This window comes from Alosa alosa, chromosome 1 (genome assembly GCF_017589495.1).
Source record: "Alosa alosa isolate M-15738 ecotype Scorff River chromosome 1, AALO_Geno_1.1, whole genome shotgun sequence".
NCBI lineage: Eukaryota > Metazoa > Chordata > Actinopteri > Clupeiformes > Clupeidae > Alosa > Alosa alosa.
In genome coordinates, this window is record NC_063189.1 from 17141153 (window position 1) to 17159357 (window position 18205).

Genomic DNA, 18205 nt, shown 5'->3' on the forward strand with positions numbered 1-18205 from the left:
ACGGGAGTCCACTAGCCTTGCTACTCCAAACCCGTCAGTGTTCTGTAACAAGGGCATCCAGAGCCCAAAAAAACATACCCATGGCAAACACATACACACCAAAAAAATAAATAAAATAAAAAAACACCCCACGCCTAAACAATTGTATCTATTCCTTGTCTTCTGACATCAGTTCACATCATCACGCTACCCTCGGAGCAAAAACTTGACCGTGGCAGCCAAACAGATGTGCGGTAGCCTGCGACGACTCATCGATTCCCCTACGCCTTCGCTTGTCACCTCTCATTGCTTAGCCTCACATATTAGCCTGATGTTAAGGACTGGCTCTTGGAGAGCAGGGGAGAATTGGCAGACGGCTGCTGCTGAGGTGGGGTTGCGCTGGGTTGGGTTGGGTGGGGGGTGGTTGTGGAGAGAAAATGGCTTCCTTGCACGTGCCGCTTGAGTCTGCGAGAGCTCATTCACACCCTGTGGTGTTCCATTGAAAAGTCTGCTGCTACTCACGCGGCAAAGTTCAGGCGAGGAGGGCGCCCAACACAGCACACTGCTGCCCCACAGTGGCCACTCTGGGTCATTGTACAGTGCCGTCCGTGTTCATGTCTGTTTCAAGCTCAGTGATTTGGAGGGAAGCAGGAATGTCAAGTGTGGCGGTGTTACTGTTGTCTTTGTCATCACCTTTCCCATCATTTGCCTCTTAACCATGTTTCAGTTTTGTTTTTTTCAAAACAAAACACTTTCAAAGCCAAGTCTCCATCAGAGTACAGAGGACAAATTAAATCATTCCAAGCAGGAGGGAAAGCAAGAGAGGAAGCGTGAAGGGGTGAGAGACTATGAGAGAGAGAAGAGAGAGGAGGATGAGTGGAGGAGGCAGACCCAGACAGAAATATTTCTGCTGCTGGCTCAAAGTGGGTGTCAATTTGGATCACTCTGCCCTGGAGGTAATTCCATCCGCCTTCCATTAGAACCCGATATTAGGCCTCAAATTCAAATCAAAACACGCCTTGAGAGGTTTTTATTTTTAGGCATCTTTAAGGGTTTGTCTTACCCTTCTCTGCATTGTCATCCTGTGTGTGAAGGAAGGGGAGAGGGGACAGCTGGCCTGAGCGTGCCTTGTGTAGAAGGTCTGCCAATTTGTCAGCAACAACGGCAACAGTGGAACTCCCTGATGATTAATATTCCACAGGCTCAGGTCCAGAGGGATTAAATGGGAGGAAATAAGGAGAGCATGGGGAGTTTTAATTAAATCTGCCCAGTGAGGTTGCGTTTCGCCTCTGTTGCAAATGCAAAATAAACACACACATTCTGCTGAATGCTTGTGTAAATCTCTAAAGAAAACCAGAGGGAGAGCAGGAATAAGAAAAGGATGAATAGGAGAGAGACAGAGAGAGAGAAGCCAAGTAAAGGACCTGAAAAGGACCTGGCTTACAGGCAAACCCACTCCAAATATAGCCTTTAAAATGTTATGCATGCTGCTAATACGCCACCCCAAGCTCTTCTCTAGGAGTGAGTGGGCACAAGGACTCAACATCACACAAGACATCACACCAGCAAATGAATGCAAGTTCACCAAGACCATTTGTTTATTATTTTAATTATTTTCAATATTTTAGTAAAATAACCAATTGATGCCAGAAACTATTTTTAGTAGGCCTACATATACAGAAAGCCATATACTGTATATACTGGAAAGTATTTGTTTCACTGTGGCAAGATAATATTATCCATATTATTCTTATGATTAAAACTTTATCTTGTCAATCAAAATGAACAGTATCACACAACCCTTGCAGTTAAAGCAGTGGTAGTAATAATGATTACTGAGGACTGCCATATAGCTGCGACAACGGTTATTTGGTTATAAGGCCAACTACGGATATTGAGATCTACCTGTACTTCCGTTCAGTCACACACATACACTGACACACTCACGAACACTACAATGACCAACATCTTAACATTCTTAGGCAGTAGTCTGGTACAGGTTCATCTGTTTTCTCCAAATCACCTCATATAGAAGACGGCTTGCTGATGGCTGTCTGCTATGAGTGGCAGTTTCACTTTCAGACATCTGACCTGCACCGTGCATGCCCACTTACAGTTCCCACTCCTGACTGCTCCGCTAAACATCATACACTTTCAATTCCCTTTTTTTTCCCTCATCAAGACTGTTCAGCCTTTCCCTGTGCTTCCTGCATTCATGCCTTCGCCATTATAGAAATTCAAGCATGCTACATTATCTAGATGACTTATAGAACTTGCATCATACAGGATGTGAATAGCTCAGCTGTGTGGTCAAGGCTAATTGTACCAGGGGTGCAAATAGTCACTCCGTTCTCATTATTTATGTCTAATTGTACATATTAATATTACAGTAAGAGTGAAGACCTTCAGCAGTTGCAGTTGTTTTGAAGATTCTCACAGAGTAAGCCTGGCATGTCACCTGTGTCAGCTGTGTAGAGTGGGGTGATAGAGAGATCACATTATAAAGATGCAGTTGCACGTCTGTGTGTGTGTGAGGGGATATGAACACGTCTGCATAGCAGTGTTTGTGTCTATGACTGTGCATCAGGGTGAGTGTATTGGAGTATGTGTGTTTGTGGTTATTAGTGTATTCTGTGTATTTGTCTCTAGATGTCTGGGTTTCTGCGATTTAGTCTGGATGTGTGTGTGTGTGTGTGTGTGTGTGTGTGTGTGTGTGTGTGTGTGTGTGTGTGTGTGTGTGTGTGTGTGTAAGCTGCAAATCAAACACAACAGGGGTGAAGTCTTTGCACTCTCTTAAGTTATGCCCGGGGCAGAAAGAAAGAGGATAAGAGAGCGCTACCGGAGGGAGAGGGCACCAAGCTGATAGGCAGCCTATCAAAGCACTGCTGCTTCAAAGGCTCCACATTGAACAACTGGCCCCAGAGTGCAGGGCATTTAGGCAAACTCTTTGGGAAGGAGGTCTTTCAAGTTAAGGGAAAAGGCACACTGCATTTCCCTGGGATCAGGCTCATGTTTTGTTATTGTGATGTGCAGATGGTTCTGAATTCACTAGCTCTCCTGATACCAAAGTACATTCATGTAAGTGTATTGCATATTCAGATCCTTATAAAGTCAAACAAACTGAATATTCAGAGTTGAGTCATTTGGGAGATTGTTACACAGTGGAACTGGTATGATGCTCTGATTTGTCATATGCCAGGTAATTACCAAAATAACTTCAAAGCTGTCTGTACTGATGCAGATGTGCATATATCACAGTGTTATGAACTGTAGCACTGTGTGATCTTATTACAGTGAGCTATTTACAGTATGAACTATGCTTGCTCTCATGCACTGTATTTGCAATGTTGAGTTATACTCTTATAATGAAGGCTCCTACCATTCCCTTACTAACTTTGTTGTTATACAGTAGCACTATAGTTTGGGTTAATCTCAAAGGACGCTCCTGTTTAATAACCCTGTATGTACGTGTTGTTATTTGTTGTTTGTTCTTGGGCTGTGGTGTGTTGCTTTAGACTGTTTAGGCTGTGGAGTGTTGGGTGGTGCTGTTAAGCAGTTGACAGGCGTTTCCTCCTCTCCAGCCGGATCCAGATGCCGTTCTCGGGCCGCAGGATAAGCTCTCCCATTGGACGCAGCTCCTCCCTCGACTGACATGCCACCACGTCAAAGTAACGCAAGATGGACGCTAGGATCACCTTCTCCTCCATCAGGGCAAACCGCTGACCTGTCACACGTCACCAATGGACACACATAAGTACTGAAGGATCTGACAATGAGCATATAGGTGCACTGATACACAACTGTGCGCACTGACACTCACACGCTAAGCATTTGAGCTCAGGTTACAACAGGTTACAACACTATAGTAAATTCATTGTTAATTTGGTCAAACTTCACACCCTTAGATTTGGAAGCAATCTGAGTCTCAGAAAACAATAACAATAGTCACTATCATTTGGGTCAACTGAGCATTTGAAATCCAAAAGTATGTTTCATCCAAACATGCACTTAAATGCATATTAAGCTACAAACCTAAGACACTAAAAATGAGCATGCAGTGTATGCTTTCCAGATCTTGTATATGTAAAGAAGTGTAACCAAATAGATAAATAAATCATGCACAGATAAACCCCTAGAGTGGGTGGGTATCTTTCACAGGGCTTACCAATGCAGTTGCGGAGTCCAGCGGAGAAGGGGATGTAGGCGTACGGGTGCCTGCCCACACAGTTCTCAGGCAGGAAACGGTCCGGACGGAACTCCTCCGGGTCCGGGAAGAAGCGTGGGTCACGGTGGATGGCATAAGTGATGATGATGGCATTAGTGCCTTTGGGCACTTTGAAGCCATCTGAATGACAGGAAGGAATAATGTGCATATGCATTTGATGGTATTGGTGTGTGTGTGTGTGTGTGTGTGTGTGTGTGTGTGTCCAGCATCACTCACTGATATGTGTATCCTCACAGATGCTGCGGGCGAAGAAGGGCACGGAGGGGAAGAGCCGCAGCGCCTCCTTTATCACACACTCCAGGTACCGCAGCTTCTTCAGGTCATCCGCATTGATTGGACGGTCCGACTCACCTGTGACAACAAGTTGCTGTGTCATGTGTGCCATGTCCCTGCTGCTGAGATCCTTAGCACTACTACTACTACTACTACTACTACTACTACTACTACTACTACTACTACTACACACATGTACACATACATACTTACTCATACATCTGTGTGCACACATCATCTTCCTATGTGTTATCCATGTAACATGCACGCGCACACACACACACACACACACACACACACACACACACACACACTCACTGACTCAAATATACAGTATGCATACATCGACCATCTGTCTACTTACTGTATGCCTAATTCAGAAGGCGCAAGTAATTTATCAAAAATATTAAAGGCATCCATCAGTTTAGTTTTCAAGGTGTTATGAGCCAGGTCACTAATGGGGACTGGGGGACGAGAGTGCCAACAGAACTACATTCCAGCCAACTAGGGCCACAGGAGCAATTTCCAGTACCCAGCCAAACCAAGTTTCAGGTAAGAAGGACTTACAGTTCTTAAACCCTATATGCTTTGAAAATGGCACAGACAGAAGACCTCTAAATGCACCTGAGAAACATTGCCTCTGCTCTGCTGATATAGTTTATGTCTTCTGTTACAATATCACAACTTTAAGAATGTACAGATACACAACACACCACAAGACAAAGAAAGCAGACATAAGGTAATACATTTCAACCTTCAAACCTTCCACTGCCTGTACTCAGTAGACAATCCTTATCACAGCTGTAATACTGTCTGTGATGTATACCTCAATTTGGACTCATGACAGTAACATATGCAAAATATCAAGCAATATTTATTCACCTGTAGGGATGGTTTTGTGTGTGTGTGTGTGTGTGTGTGTGTGTGTGTGTGTGTGTGCTCATGTGCGCGTGTGTGTGTATTCCTACCAAACACCTCCTGCAGTTCTTGCTGGACTTTGCGCTGCACGTCTGGGTGGGAGCCCAGCAGGTGAACAGCCCAGTTCATAGCGGCGGCTGTCGTGTCGTGACCCTACCAGCGGGGGAGTGGGAGAGAGCTTGTAAGAGATGAATAACCATTAGTTTTCATCAACACCATAACAGTGCCTCTGCTCAGAGTTTGGCCATGATTACACACTGGTCATGATTAACATGATACAGCATATGTTAGGGAAAAAAGAAAGACAGAAACAACACCTCCATTTGGTCACCCTTATCCAGGCTCCTCGGACAGGGCTTAATCCAGCAGAGAGCACCTATAGCCTGTTAGGAAGCCACTCTAACAGATCAGCATGATTGAAGTGATTTGGTTCATGAAGGGAAAGTAATTATTTGCTGTGATGGTACAGTATGTTGTGCCGTCTTGCCTAGCTATGACCATGGAAACTAGGGCTGCAGCCATCGATTCTTTTTGTAATCGATTAATCTAGCACTTTATCGATCGATTAATCGGATAATTTTTTTTTGCATTTTTAAACAACCAAAACACATAATGCATAACGAAAATGACATGGCTGTAAAATGATCAAGCAATTGGCACAGAGGTATTTATTCTAACTCTAACATTAGGCTACAAAACTAAGCCCATTTATTGCAATTTACCCATTTAGTGTTTTTAAGTGTCAGTGCCATCAATTCAATAATGTTCAAAATGCTCTCTGTAAAATTGCAGCCTCTTGTGCATGACTTAGCTGGGCGAACAAAGCTGCCCATACTATGTTGTGAAGTGCTGGGAGGGAGAACAGGGAAAGCAATTTAATGTATTAATGTGTAGCCTACAACAAGTGTCATGCTGTAATCTAGACCTGACATCAACATAAATATCTGTTTTATGTAGATTTCTACACCTGCAGCATTTACCATTAGGCTACTAACAAATAATTTTACCATTAGGCTACTAAAAAATAGCCTACCATTAGGCTACTAACAAATAATTTTACCATTAGGCTACTAAAAAATCATTTCTGGGGTGAGCCTATTTGCTATGGTAACCTAGCAACCTGTGTGTGTGTGTGTGTGCACGCTTGCGGTGCGTGAGGAAAGATGAGGGCAAAGATCCTTGATCCGCTTTAACCCTCTCTGATTAGGGTGCATGCATATGTGTGAGGGGTTCTTTTTTAGGCATACTGTCTTGCAATTGAACGTGAATAAGTTTACTTACTTAAAAACATCAAAGCTAAACAAGCTATCATGACATCGCTACAAATACAGTATGGTTTTAAAATCAGCCAACATCAATGTAGGCTATAGGCTACGTAGATAGATGATAGATAGGCTAGATAGATTGATAAATAGCCTAGCCTACTTTATTGACGCTTGGTGAAACAGCATGGAGTGGATATTTAGGTTCAGATGCTTGTTCTTTTCCTTTTTGAGTATGTAATGATCCCAAAACTTTAGACTTGAAAACTTTAGACATTCTCTGCCATTTATGGATATATTGACTCCGCCACTCCGAAGTATCATTTAGGCCATCTTTTGTGCTTGTGAGAACACAGACATGGAGTACAGAATAACATAGAAATATCTAGTCTTTCCAGTTCGGTGGTACTTATAAAAAAAAAGACAAATAATAATGGCCTCATAGAGCATGAATGAGATGAGGAAAATACACAGGTGTAGTAAATACTTAGATCTGCATGTGTAGACCAGATGTTTAGTACAGTATATGTATGGACTTCCTACTACCCTCTGCCCTAGCCCACGCACCTCAAACATAAAGGTGTCCACTTCCTCCTGGATGTCCCTGTGGGTGAGCTTGTTGCCTTCCTCATCTGTGGTCTTCAGCAGCATGTCCAGGAAGGCCCGCCTCTTCCTCCTGCCTTGGTCCGATTCGCTGTCTGACTCAATATATGTGATATACTCCGCCCTCTCATTAATCACCTGTAGGGCATTAGCAGGTTGCAGTCAATGTGAAGAAAGTGTGCTTGAGTGCAAACAACAACTTTCGAGTGAAGATGGAATATATAATCAGGTAGACAACTGGTCACTTGGCACACAAAGGTTGTTTCAGCAAACCAGAAGTAGGTCAAACGTACACATACATATTTTTACTCTATATGAAATCACGGTCTAGGTCAGGGGTGGGCAAACTTTTTGGCTCAAGGGCCACATTGGGTTTTGAAAATTGGCCGGCGGGCCGCACAACAAACCCCCACGGCTGGGCCCTCTCACAGTTTTTAAATGGTCAGTAGTGGGAACTACTGTTGCCTTCATGATTTCCTTTTAAAACTTTCTTATAAGAAGGAGATATCAATTATCAACAATCACAAGCCAGCTGGAACCTGCGGCTCTCTCTCCCTCTCGTGAGTGCAGACGCGTTCCCAATTAACTCTTAGTTATCTCCTTTGCAGCAGATCTAACGTGAACATTATGCAATCCATTTAACTTTATTTAACATGATGTTTTGACATTGTAAACGTTATCTAAGGAGAGTGAAAAGCAGTTTGCAGTAAAGCTAACCTCTCTATCGCAGGAAAAAAATAGGGAGCAGCCTGATAACTAAATGAAATGCTCGGCGGGCCGGATGAAAGTGCTTGGCGGGCCGGATTGCCCACCCCTGACCTAGACCGTTGGCACTCTCAGCATCTTTCGCAGTTTGCCTACCCCTGGTCTAGGTTATATGGCAGGACATGAAGATTAGATAAGATTCAAATTTCTCACACACGCATTCCCACTCACACTCTCTGTGAAAGAATGAAGGACTCTCAGGCTCTTGTCGTGTTCCTTGCCCTCCCCAAAAACGTTGTACATAAAATCTGGCCAAAACCAGGGCATCCTCTGTCTCCGGGTGATGATGTCACTCATTCTATAAGCATACAGGTAGATTAGATCATAATTCATATTAGTCCCACAGCAGTCTATAACATCAGGTGGACCATAATGTAAACGTGCTTGTTAGGAACTGCTGAATGTTATCAACAATATAAACCAACATGTCAGTAACAATGCATCTGTTTGGTAACTGCATATGTAAGGCCAAAATAATAAATCATTTGTACAATGTTAATGTGGATAATTTGCATTCAAATGTATCAGATTTATTTATCATCATGTTATTCAGTGAAACTTTATGAATGACTCAACTTTTCTACTACCTGTTAATTTTTCAGCTCTGCAGAAACTCTCCTGAAGCTGTGCTGTGACAGACAGCCTTTAATGAGGTGAGTCTGTGCCCTTTACTTCACTAAAGAGTTTCAGGCAACATAACAGAGCCACTGGGTCGCCATAGAAAACCCCTGTGGGTCCAATGTTCCTGTTTGCACTGGCTCCGATCGATAGTGCTGACTCACGAGCTTCCAAACTGATCTGACACATAATTGGCATTTTTTTGAGAGGGAGAGCAGGCAGTGAACTGCTCAGCACACATGGCCCTCCTCTGGCCCCAACGTTCCCAACTGTTAGGGAGGCTTGTTTGAGAAGTGGCTCACCTTGTCCACTAGCAGATTAGCTATTGGAGATGTCTAGTTATTGTAAAAAAAATATTGGTAAAACTTTACGGTAAGGGTACATGAATTATCATGAATTCATGCATGAATTAATTCATGATTTATGCATTACTTCATTCTTTTATATCTTATAAATCATCAGGAATTTACATGAGTTCATAGTCTCTCAGTAATGACCTCATTCATGAACAATACATCAACTAAAGCATTAGGCACGGTGGGTCCATCGTTATGGTTTATAATAAAGTGTGAACAATGGCATGTGTTTAGAGAACTGCACAAGTTGTGTTCAAAATTATTTCCAGTAGATGTGAGATAATGATCTGTCTGCTTACTGAATTAAATGTGTTGCAATGTGATCAGGGTGCTCATTGCTACGGTTCATTAGGTTGGTTTCCAAAACAACCCTCCATTTCTCTGGTGACTATAATACCCACCTGTACACACAACGCACATATTCCGAATCATAGTTACTTTGGGCGTAGATTTTCTTCCCCATAGCCGTTTCTGAAATAGATTTATAGGTATATTTATATATAATGTTACCCCCTCACAGGAACACGTACACTTTCAGAGACTGCCAAAGGTCAGTCTCCCATGACATAGAACACAGAGAATACATACCATACCTCAAAGCTCTGTATGTATGAACAGAATCTCACCACAGATAATGTCCAGGGCACAGAGTGTAATGTGGTTGAAGCAGTTGAAGGGTCCTTTGCCTGCCTGCTTGTCCAGTTTCTCCACCAGAACCTCGGCCTGTTCGTTCATCACCTCCAGAAACTCAGTCAGGATGGAGAAGTGGAAGGTGGGGGTCAGCATCTTTCGGCGCCGCCGCCATTTGTCCCCAGTACTACACATTAAAGGTGCACTATGAGTTCCTGCATGGTTTCAGCACGATTTCATTTTTGTCTCAAATCGTAAGCATCTCTCATTGATCCGCTAGCTGCCTACCCCTGAATACACTGTGAAAAAGCCCGGTCTTGGGAGACAACACAGGGGCCATAAACATCAAACAAACACTACAGTAGGGGCACAGGCTGTGCAGCAAAAAATAACAAACCACGTCCACCAGCCAATCACCGACATCAACTACACATAACTCAAACCTCAACCACTTGTAATACGAACATATTTCCTACAACTAGGTGAGATAATTGGCTATGTATACTGAAGTTCCACAGTTAGCTAGCTAGCAAGCTAACCGTTTTACATTGGAGAATATTGAGCTAAATTTGTCCTCAACATTGGGTATTGGAAACGAATTAGGTTGGTAATGTACATAGTTTCGACATCAGTCGGTTACATTCTTCATAACCATTGTGTTAGTAAAAGGATTGAATGTCCTGTGATATAACTAGATGTAACATGTGACTACTGGATGTCTTTCCCATTGGAATCGATGATATGCTAGCAGATATATGTATCTTTATGACAACGATGCGCCGTTAGTACATGGGGGGAGAGGCGAGCTTGCTCTGTTTTGTTTGGTATTTACACAAGTGACACAAGAAACTCATAGTGCACCTTTAACAGAAAGGAGCTGAAGTCTGTAAGATTGATGCCACATATAGCATAGCGCACTATGTAGTGTTTTGAATTAAGTCTTACTGTATATCTGCATTGTGAAACAAAGACAATGTGGCAGATGTAAGAGCATGGGTGTGTGAGAGTGACAAAGGGTCATTCCACGTCAGCTACCACAGGTTACTCTATACAACCACAGGTGGCAGTGTGGTGACTCTATATAAAACATATTGATGTCAATGGGGCATTTTGCCCATGTTCAGGGTGGAAAATAAAAAAGAAAGATTTGAATAAGACAAGTCAAATTGGTGTTTTCAAAAAGAAGGGATCATTGAGAATAAGGAAAAACATATTTAAAAAATCTTTGTATATTCCCACAAGGTGTTTGGGTGCTCTGATAATGATAACCAAAATGATTTTTCAGACTTGTGAGGTCTGCTGTTCAGACCCTGAAGGGATTTATTTTCTGTTCATTGCTTTTTGTGAGAGTGTTTCTACTTATCTCAGTAAGGAAAATAAACCAAGAGCCTATGTTGAGTACAAATATGTCTTCTGAAGGCTTAAACAGAGCCCAGCCAAAAACTCCAATAAAACTTGTATCACCTTTGAGGGATAGCTATGACCATGCAGGATTATCCAGACCAAACGTGATGATTTTGCTACATACTATTCCTATTTATGTACCACCATGCAAAATTTGAGCCTCCTACATGGTTTAGTTCTTGCGCTGTGGGCTTGTGAACTTTGACAAAAAAAAGAGGCTGGACAAAATCGACACCCCCTCCCCCTGTAAAACTGGCTGTATCATGGAAAGTATTGATCTTACATAAGAGTAATTTTACAGTGTGTATCCTGGGTAACATAGGTACACCTGGTCATTTTTTCAGAATTTTTTGAGACCTAAGTGCGTGGGCCCTGGTTGAATTGACGTGGAATGACCCCAAAGAAAGATAGGGAGAGAATCAAGAGGACATACCACAAGTACCAGAAAAAAGGATAGCAGTGGCAACTATCTACAAAATGCACCAAACAGGGTTAGGTTAGTGCTGTATTCTATAATATATTAGAAATACAAATATAGTTGCGAGCAGCAATTAGGGGTGAGGGGACCAAGCAAAGGTAGTCCAGTAGGTAGACCAGTAGTGTTACATACAGTATATATCTATATATCTATATATATATCTATATATATATATATATATATATATATATATATATATATATATATATATAGCATTAAGTAGTCACAGCAAGTTTAATGTCAAACAACCCAAGATTGGTTGAGATAAGGTAATTTCCTGTTGGGCGGCTTAGCCACCAATTCTGATTGGCTGTTACGGGTGAATGCTTTTCTCAATTGTGTCTTTTGTCAAAACTAATGGACTGATAAGGTATGGTCTGAAAAAGGTCTGCACCACTGTGGGACCTCCCACAGTATTTCCAGACTCCACTACTAAGTTTTAATTCATTCAATTTAATTCATTATAACATCAACAGCTACAGGCCAAAATGCATTGTTGATAATTGCAGCACCCCATAGAGGTCAAAGGTCACCAAAATTCTTGAGTGTCCTCCCACGAGTTTGTGACCTGTGTAAATTTTGTTTCGCTTTTGATAAAATTCAATATGGAAGAAAATCCATCAATTTTTGAAAATCGGGCAAACGGGTCAAAAGTTATGTTCATGAACTCACGTCCAACTTCACAGCTTTGCTACTTAGCCCCCAATAATAGGGAAGAAAATGTAGAAACACAATGGGGCTTTGCTGCTTGGCCCCCAAATAGACGAATAGAATGCGGCATGAGTACCTGGTCAGAAGGCCTGTTCCAAGCCACGGGTGAAGGAACTTGTAGGCATAGGCCTTGTCCATGTGAACAGGGTTGTTCAGCACAGTCTGAAAGACATCAGTTCATTTCAGATGATGCCACTCAAGACAATGAAAATCAAATTGGTAGTATACTGTAATCCTATGTTTCAACTACTCTAATTCATCTCAAGACAATGAAAACAAAATGATAGTATAATCCTCTATTTTAACTACTCTAATTAATCTCTGTCAGTGTATCACTAAGGTCATGGACGGATTATGAACTTTTGGGCTCCTGGGCCCAGTTGTATTAAAGGAGAATTCCGGTGTGATATTGACCTAAAGTGTATTGAAACATGATACCGAGTGTGAACGTATGTCTCATAGCCAATCTCGGCTTGTCCCCTGCACTCCAAAATCTGGCGCTAGTTAGCCGATGCTATCAACAGCTTTTTCAATAGTGTTGCTTCGGCATCGGGCTAGCCATGCAAATAAATCACTGATTTACACCCATTTACGAGGCTCAATGTATCTCCACACTTCATTAGTAGACTTCCGAGGGCTCTGACATGTAAAACGAGACATTGAGAACTTTGAAAAAGCACTGGTAGTTTATGCATGGATTCCAGTTGCTGCTACTGGAAGAAACTGGAATCCATGCGTTTCCACTGAATTATTTTTGGAATCTGATCCCTTATCATACCTGTTCATTCTTACTTCGTTTCTAATTCGACTTATCGTGACTAAATTCAAGATGGCTGCAAACGCTAAACTTCGTGGAAGATACTGTCTGTATAAATCGTCTTGTAAGTAAACTACCAGTGCTTTTCAAAGTTCTCAATGTCTCGTTTTAAATGTCAGGGCCCTCGGAAGTCTACCAATGAAGTGTGGAGATACATTGAGCCTCGTAAATGGGTGTAAAACAGTGATTTATTTGCATGGTTAGCCCGATGCCAAGCACCACTATTGAAAAAGCTGTTGGTAGCATCGGCTAACTAGCGCCAGATTTTGGAGTGCAGGGGACAAGCCGAGATGGGCTATGAGACATACGTTCACACTCGGTATCATGTTTCAATACACTTTAGGTCAATATCACACCGGAATTCTCCTTTAAGGACCCCCCACTAATTGTCGCATATGTGGGAGGGGGGGAGGGGTTTGGGGGTCCTCCCTCAGAAAAAAAGTAATTTGTTTGATGTGATTTCCTGTATTCTGGTGCATTTTGGGAATGGCCAATAATTTAATTCAATCAGATTCATAGCCTACATCCTGATGTGTTGATATTGAGGCAATGATTCCATCCAAAGGCTTGGGCTTCAGGGCCCACTGACCCCTTGGGCCCCTGGGCCTGGGCCCGGTAGGCCCGTGCAGTAATCCATCCCTGACTAAGGTGATCCTGGACACCAGGGGTCAGGGGAGTTTATTGTCCTATCAACATTGCAGTGTTATACAACAATGTCTTCATTTGAGGTGTAACTGTGACTCAGGATGCGTTGTTAAACCATAAACATGGGAGGGGCCATCGTGGCCTACTGGTTAGCGCTTCGGACTTGTAACCGGAGGATTTGCCGGTTCGATCCCCGACCAGTAGGAACGGCTGAAGTGCCCTTGACCAAGGCACCTAACCCCTTACTGCTCCCCGAGCGCCGCTGTAGCAAGGCAACTCACTACTCTAGGTTAGTGTGTGCTTCACCTCACTGTGTGTTCACTGTGTGCTCTGTGTGTTCACTAATTCACGGATGGGATAAATGCAGAGACCAAATTCCTTGTATACGGAAGTATACTTGGTCGAGAAACCTGATTTACAGTACATTTACATCATTGGGTCAAGTATAGTTCAATTAGATGATCAATAGAAGCCACATACCTCAATAGTCTCAGCATGAAACAAGAGGAGAAATGGCACAGGGCCAATCCAGACTTTGAGCAGCGGTGTATCCCGGAACTGGACTGTGTAGCCAACCAACTGGCAGAAGAAGTCTGAAACGAGATCATAACCAATGAGAGGAAAATCAGCAACATCAAATAGGAACTCAGATCTGGTGGGAGTGATGCCACAGCCTGGAGAGAGAGGGGGGGGGGGAATAAGATCTAGACATTTACATAGACGTTGCATTTACTTTTGATGACTAACACTGGTACAGGTAACGGTATAACCAAGCTTGCATCGGTGGGCAGACTGGGCACCCATCTGGCACAAAATTATGATTTTTAATGGGTCTTCTTCGGTCAATGCAGCAATCCTTCACTGTGAAGTACTTCACCATACAGCTGCAACTACATGCACTCTTCTCCCTCTTCTTCAAGCTCCTCCACCTCATTTCCCCATCTGGTACTCTTCTAATTTTACCAACCAACCAACCAACCATCCCTCTGCTACTTTTTTGATGTCTTCATTTCAATCAGATTCTTTACCCATCAATGTATATGCACTTGCTCTCACTCTGCACACTACATAGTAAAATCAACAGTGTTCAATTAACTCTTTAAAAGTTGATAACACTATTCTAAACATATATGTTCCAAAATGTTAATGTATGTTCCCATTAAAGAAATTATCCGGAGTAAAATGCACTTTAGATCAATTTACGGATGGTTGGTACATACGTTCAGTTGACATCAAAATCATGTCATTCGGATGTGTTTTGAGAAAGTTCGATTTTACCGTTTTTAGTCAAAACTCGTTAGCCTGGAAGTGACCAGGGCAAGTCATTTCGCCGCATTTCGCCTCACTTCAAAACACATCCGAATGACATGATTTTGATGTCAACTGAACGTATGTACTCCCAATCATCCGTAAATTAATCTAAAGTGCATTTTACTCCGGATAATTCCTTTAAGTGTTAAAGGGAAACTTGGCAGGATTTCCCCCTCTGCTGGAGAAATTGTGCATAATGCTGCATGTGATAAAGCACATGGATTTGTTTACAAGCTAGCAAAACGGTTAGCATAAGTTCGGCAGACAATGTGGATGTTACAAGGTAAGAAACGCGATTTAAAACGTTTCTCAGTTCTCTTTCCGGGACGGTAGTCTCAATGTTGCAAGGTTGGTTTTCCGCCTGGGGACGCTAGGGGCAGCAGGGAAAGTCACCATTTTCACTGGAACAGGTCATTTAACCATCCAAATGATTTCTAAACGGGATTATTACGTTGAAATAGTTGCCAAGTTCCCCTTTAAATCTAGAACCTGTTATGGTCTTCAGATGAAAAATGGGTTATCTAACACTTAGTGAACTCTTTGAAATGTACCTCTTCAAATGTTACATTGTGATTTTAGATTGTGTAATTCATTTAGATTGTGTAATTCATTTCTTCCTCTTTCTCTCTGGCATCCCTCATCCTATCATCTCTCTTTCTCCCTGTCCCCACCACCTCACCTCTGGCATTGGATTTGAATTGCAGTGCATTGCCGATCAGCGGGTATGTTCCGTCTATTCCTGGGATCATTTTCATCTCTTTCCAGTTGCGCATGTAACTGCTCAGGAGCTTATAGGTGAAGTACGAAATCAAGGTCATGATGGCAGCCACCACCAATGAGGCAGCCGTGTACAAGCCCACAACCTCAGCCATCTCTTGAACAAAGAGGTAGGCAAGAACTGGAAGCAAGCTCGTCCAGTGATGGAGGACAACTGAGTGCGCTACTTGGTTGTACCACTCATAGCGTGTTACTGTAGCTTTCTCTGACCTGTTGCCCACATAGTGCTTTTCCCCCTCCTGCAACCGAATAATTATTAGCCAATACTTTCAGGTCAGTTTTGTACAAATGACCTTTGGAATCAAGTTCAGATAGACTCTGATTAGCAACTGAAATCTGTCAGCTTCATTCACTTCACCACACACACAATATCGCTCCTGTGCTGCTGTCTTACCATTGGCAGAGTATCAGAGTGTGATACAAAAGATGGATGAGATCAGATATTTAAAAAAGTAATAATCAATTAAAAATGAATAATGGTCTATGGGCTACTACTCCAAACAGGGGAGCAATCAAATGAAGAGATGAGAAACATTCAAGGTGTAACAGATGTAGCAAGTATGCTTTAAAACCAAACACATTGATTTCATGTCACCCAGAACATTTCTGGAGGACATCTCTGCATATGCTCTTTCGCTCTAATATATTCTAATGGTGGACCATTCATGCAAACTGTCATGCATATGTATTTTGTTTAAACTTGGGTTCAGTCAGTATTGCACAAACAACTCTCTAACCCAGCCTCCTCTTCTTGAGGAAGGAGAGCCATAGCACAGTCTTGGCCGTGCAATCACGTTGCCACGGCTTTGCCCTTTGGCCATTTACCACAATAGGACTAGGAGAGCTGTTGTTCAAGGAGAGAGCACAGAGTGTGTTGTCTGAGAGAATGCATGATCGGAATACATGCAGAACTGCTGTATCCATGTAGGCTATACTTTTTTATTATACGGTTCTTCACAATGCTACGCTCTATTGAATTGTACGACGGAGTATTAGGGCCACACATGAAGAAAAAAATATTTTTTGCCATGTCGACATTAAACTTGACATTTCGAGAATAAAGTTGAAATATCATGTCGACTTTAATCTCGACGTGTCGACATTAAACTCAACATTTTGAGAATAAAGTTAGTTTGGAGAGAGAACGACCGCTCGGGACGATTGAAAGGGAGAACGAATTAAACATTGCAGTTTTCTTTGAGTGCAACAATGATTAGACATAGGTACGACGGAGTATTAGGGCCACACATGAAAAAAATATATTTTTTGCCATGCCGAGATTAAACTCGACATGTTGACTTTAAAGTTGCCATGTCGACATTAAACTCGACATTTCGAGAATAAAGTTGAATTATCATGTTGACTTTAATCTCGACGTGTCGACATTAAACTCAACATTTTGAGAATAAAGTTAGTTTGGAGAGAGAACGACCGCTCGGGACGATTGAAAGGGAGGACGAATGAAACATTGCAGTTTTCTTCGAGTGCAACAATGATTAAACATAGGCCTACATCATGTGGACAAAACATAGAACATATTAACCTCCGTTGCTCAGCCAAATACTTTCCTGTTATCACTGAGTTACAGGCGATAAATGCGATGGTCAAAAGTAAACATCATTAGCGGTTTATTTATTTATTGTAGGCCTATTATTATATAGTGTTTTTTCATCTAAAGGTTCAACTTCATGCTTATGCACTAGACTAGGTATACTAAGTGCTCCCCAATCCCAGACTTTCACATTGCATGTTTGTTTGTAATTGATGCAAACTGCTAAATGTCTATGGAGGGACGAATGAAGCTGTCATCCCGACCAGCCAACCCCATGTATTCTAAGTAAATGCACACATATTCCCTCACAGGATCAAAAGAGTATAGGCCTATAGACTTGTACATATCTGTGTTTATAGCCTCCTATATGTATTGCAGGTGAGACATGGAAAAGCAGTTTTAGAAAAAATAGTTTTGCCATGTTAACCTATGGAGAGTGACGGCCTGTGGGTCATGAAGGGCAGTTATTTGGATTAATGCGGTGGCCTTACCCATAAAAACAGAGTGAAATAACATTTTGTAGCCTACTATAGAAACATTATATCATTGGAAACATGTATTATTCTAGCTATATAATAGTGCATGGTATAACTGCGAAATACAGCGATTCACGATGACGGCAATGAGTAGACGCAATCTATCTGAATACCTACAATCTAGCAGTCTATCTGAAATAACACCTATTTGAAGTAGGCCTATTATTCATGTCACATTTTGTGTGTTAGTGTAGGCTACATGAAACTTTATGCTATGTTTAAACTTTATTTCGAGTTTAATGTCCGCATGTCGACTTTAAAGTCGACACGTTGAGATTAAAGAAGATATCAACTTTGTTCTCGAAATGTCGAGTTTAATGTCGACATGACATTTCAACTATATTC

General features: G+C 42.0%; 1 protein-coding gene across 2 annotated transcripts in view; it reads right to left on the reverse strand.

The window, feature by feature from the left end:
* Nucleotides 1-2659: 2659 nt before the first annotated feature.
* LOC125305916 (cytochrome P450 4V2) overlaps nucleotides 2660-18205 on the reverse strand; it is a 28201-nt gene continuing 12655 nt past the window's right edge. The window contains exons 1-11 of one of the 2 annotated variants that reach the window (XM_048260981.1): nucleotides 15675-15968; nucleotides 14165-14277; nucleotides 12299-12384; nucleotides 9626-9816; nucleotides 9401-9470; nucleotides 8197-8323; nucleotides 7225-7398; nucleotides 5446-5548; nucleotides 4421-4555; nucleotides 4145-4324; nucleotides 2660-3703 (exon numbers count right to left, since the gene is read on the reverse strand). In XM_048260981.1, the coding sequence (XP_048116938.1) occupies nucleotides 3528-3703; nucleotides 4145-4324; nucleotides 4421-4555; nucleotides 5446-5548; nucleotides 7225-7398; nucleotides 8197-8323; nucleotides 9401-9470; nucleotides 9626-9816; nucleotides 12299-12384; nucleotides 14165-14277; nucleotides 15675-15867 (1548 nt within the window). In that variant the 5' untranslated portion in view covers nucleotides 15868-15968 and the 3' untranslated portion in view covers nucleotides 2660-3527. Of the gene's footprint in view, nucleotides 3704-4144; nucleotides 4325-4420; nucleotides 4556-5445; nucleotides 5549-7224; nucleotides 7399-8196; nucleotides 8324-9400; nucleotides 9471-9625; nucleotides 9817-12298; nucleotides 12385-14164; nucleotides 14278-15674; nucleotides 15969-18205 lie in introns of those variants that run through there. The other variant, XM_048260990.1, reaches the window with a different exon arrangement.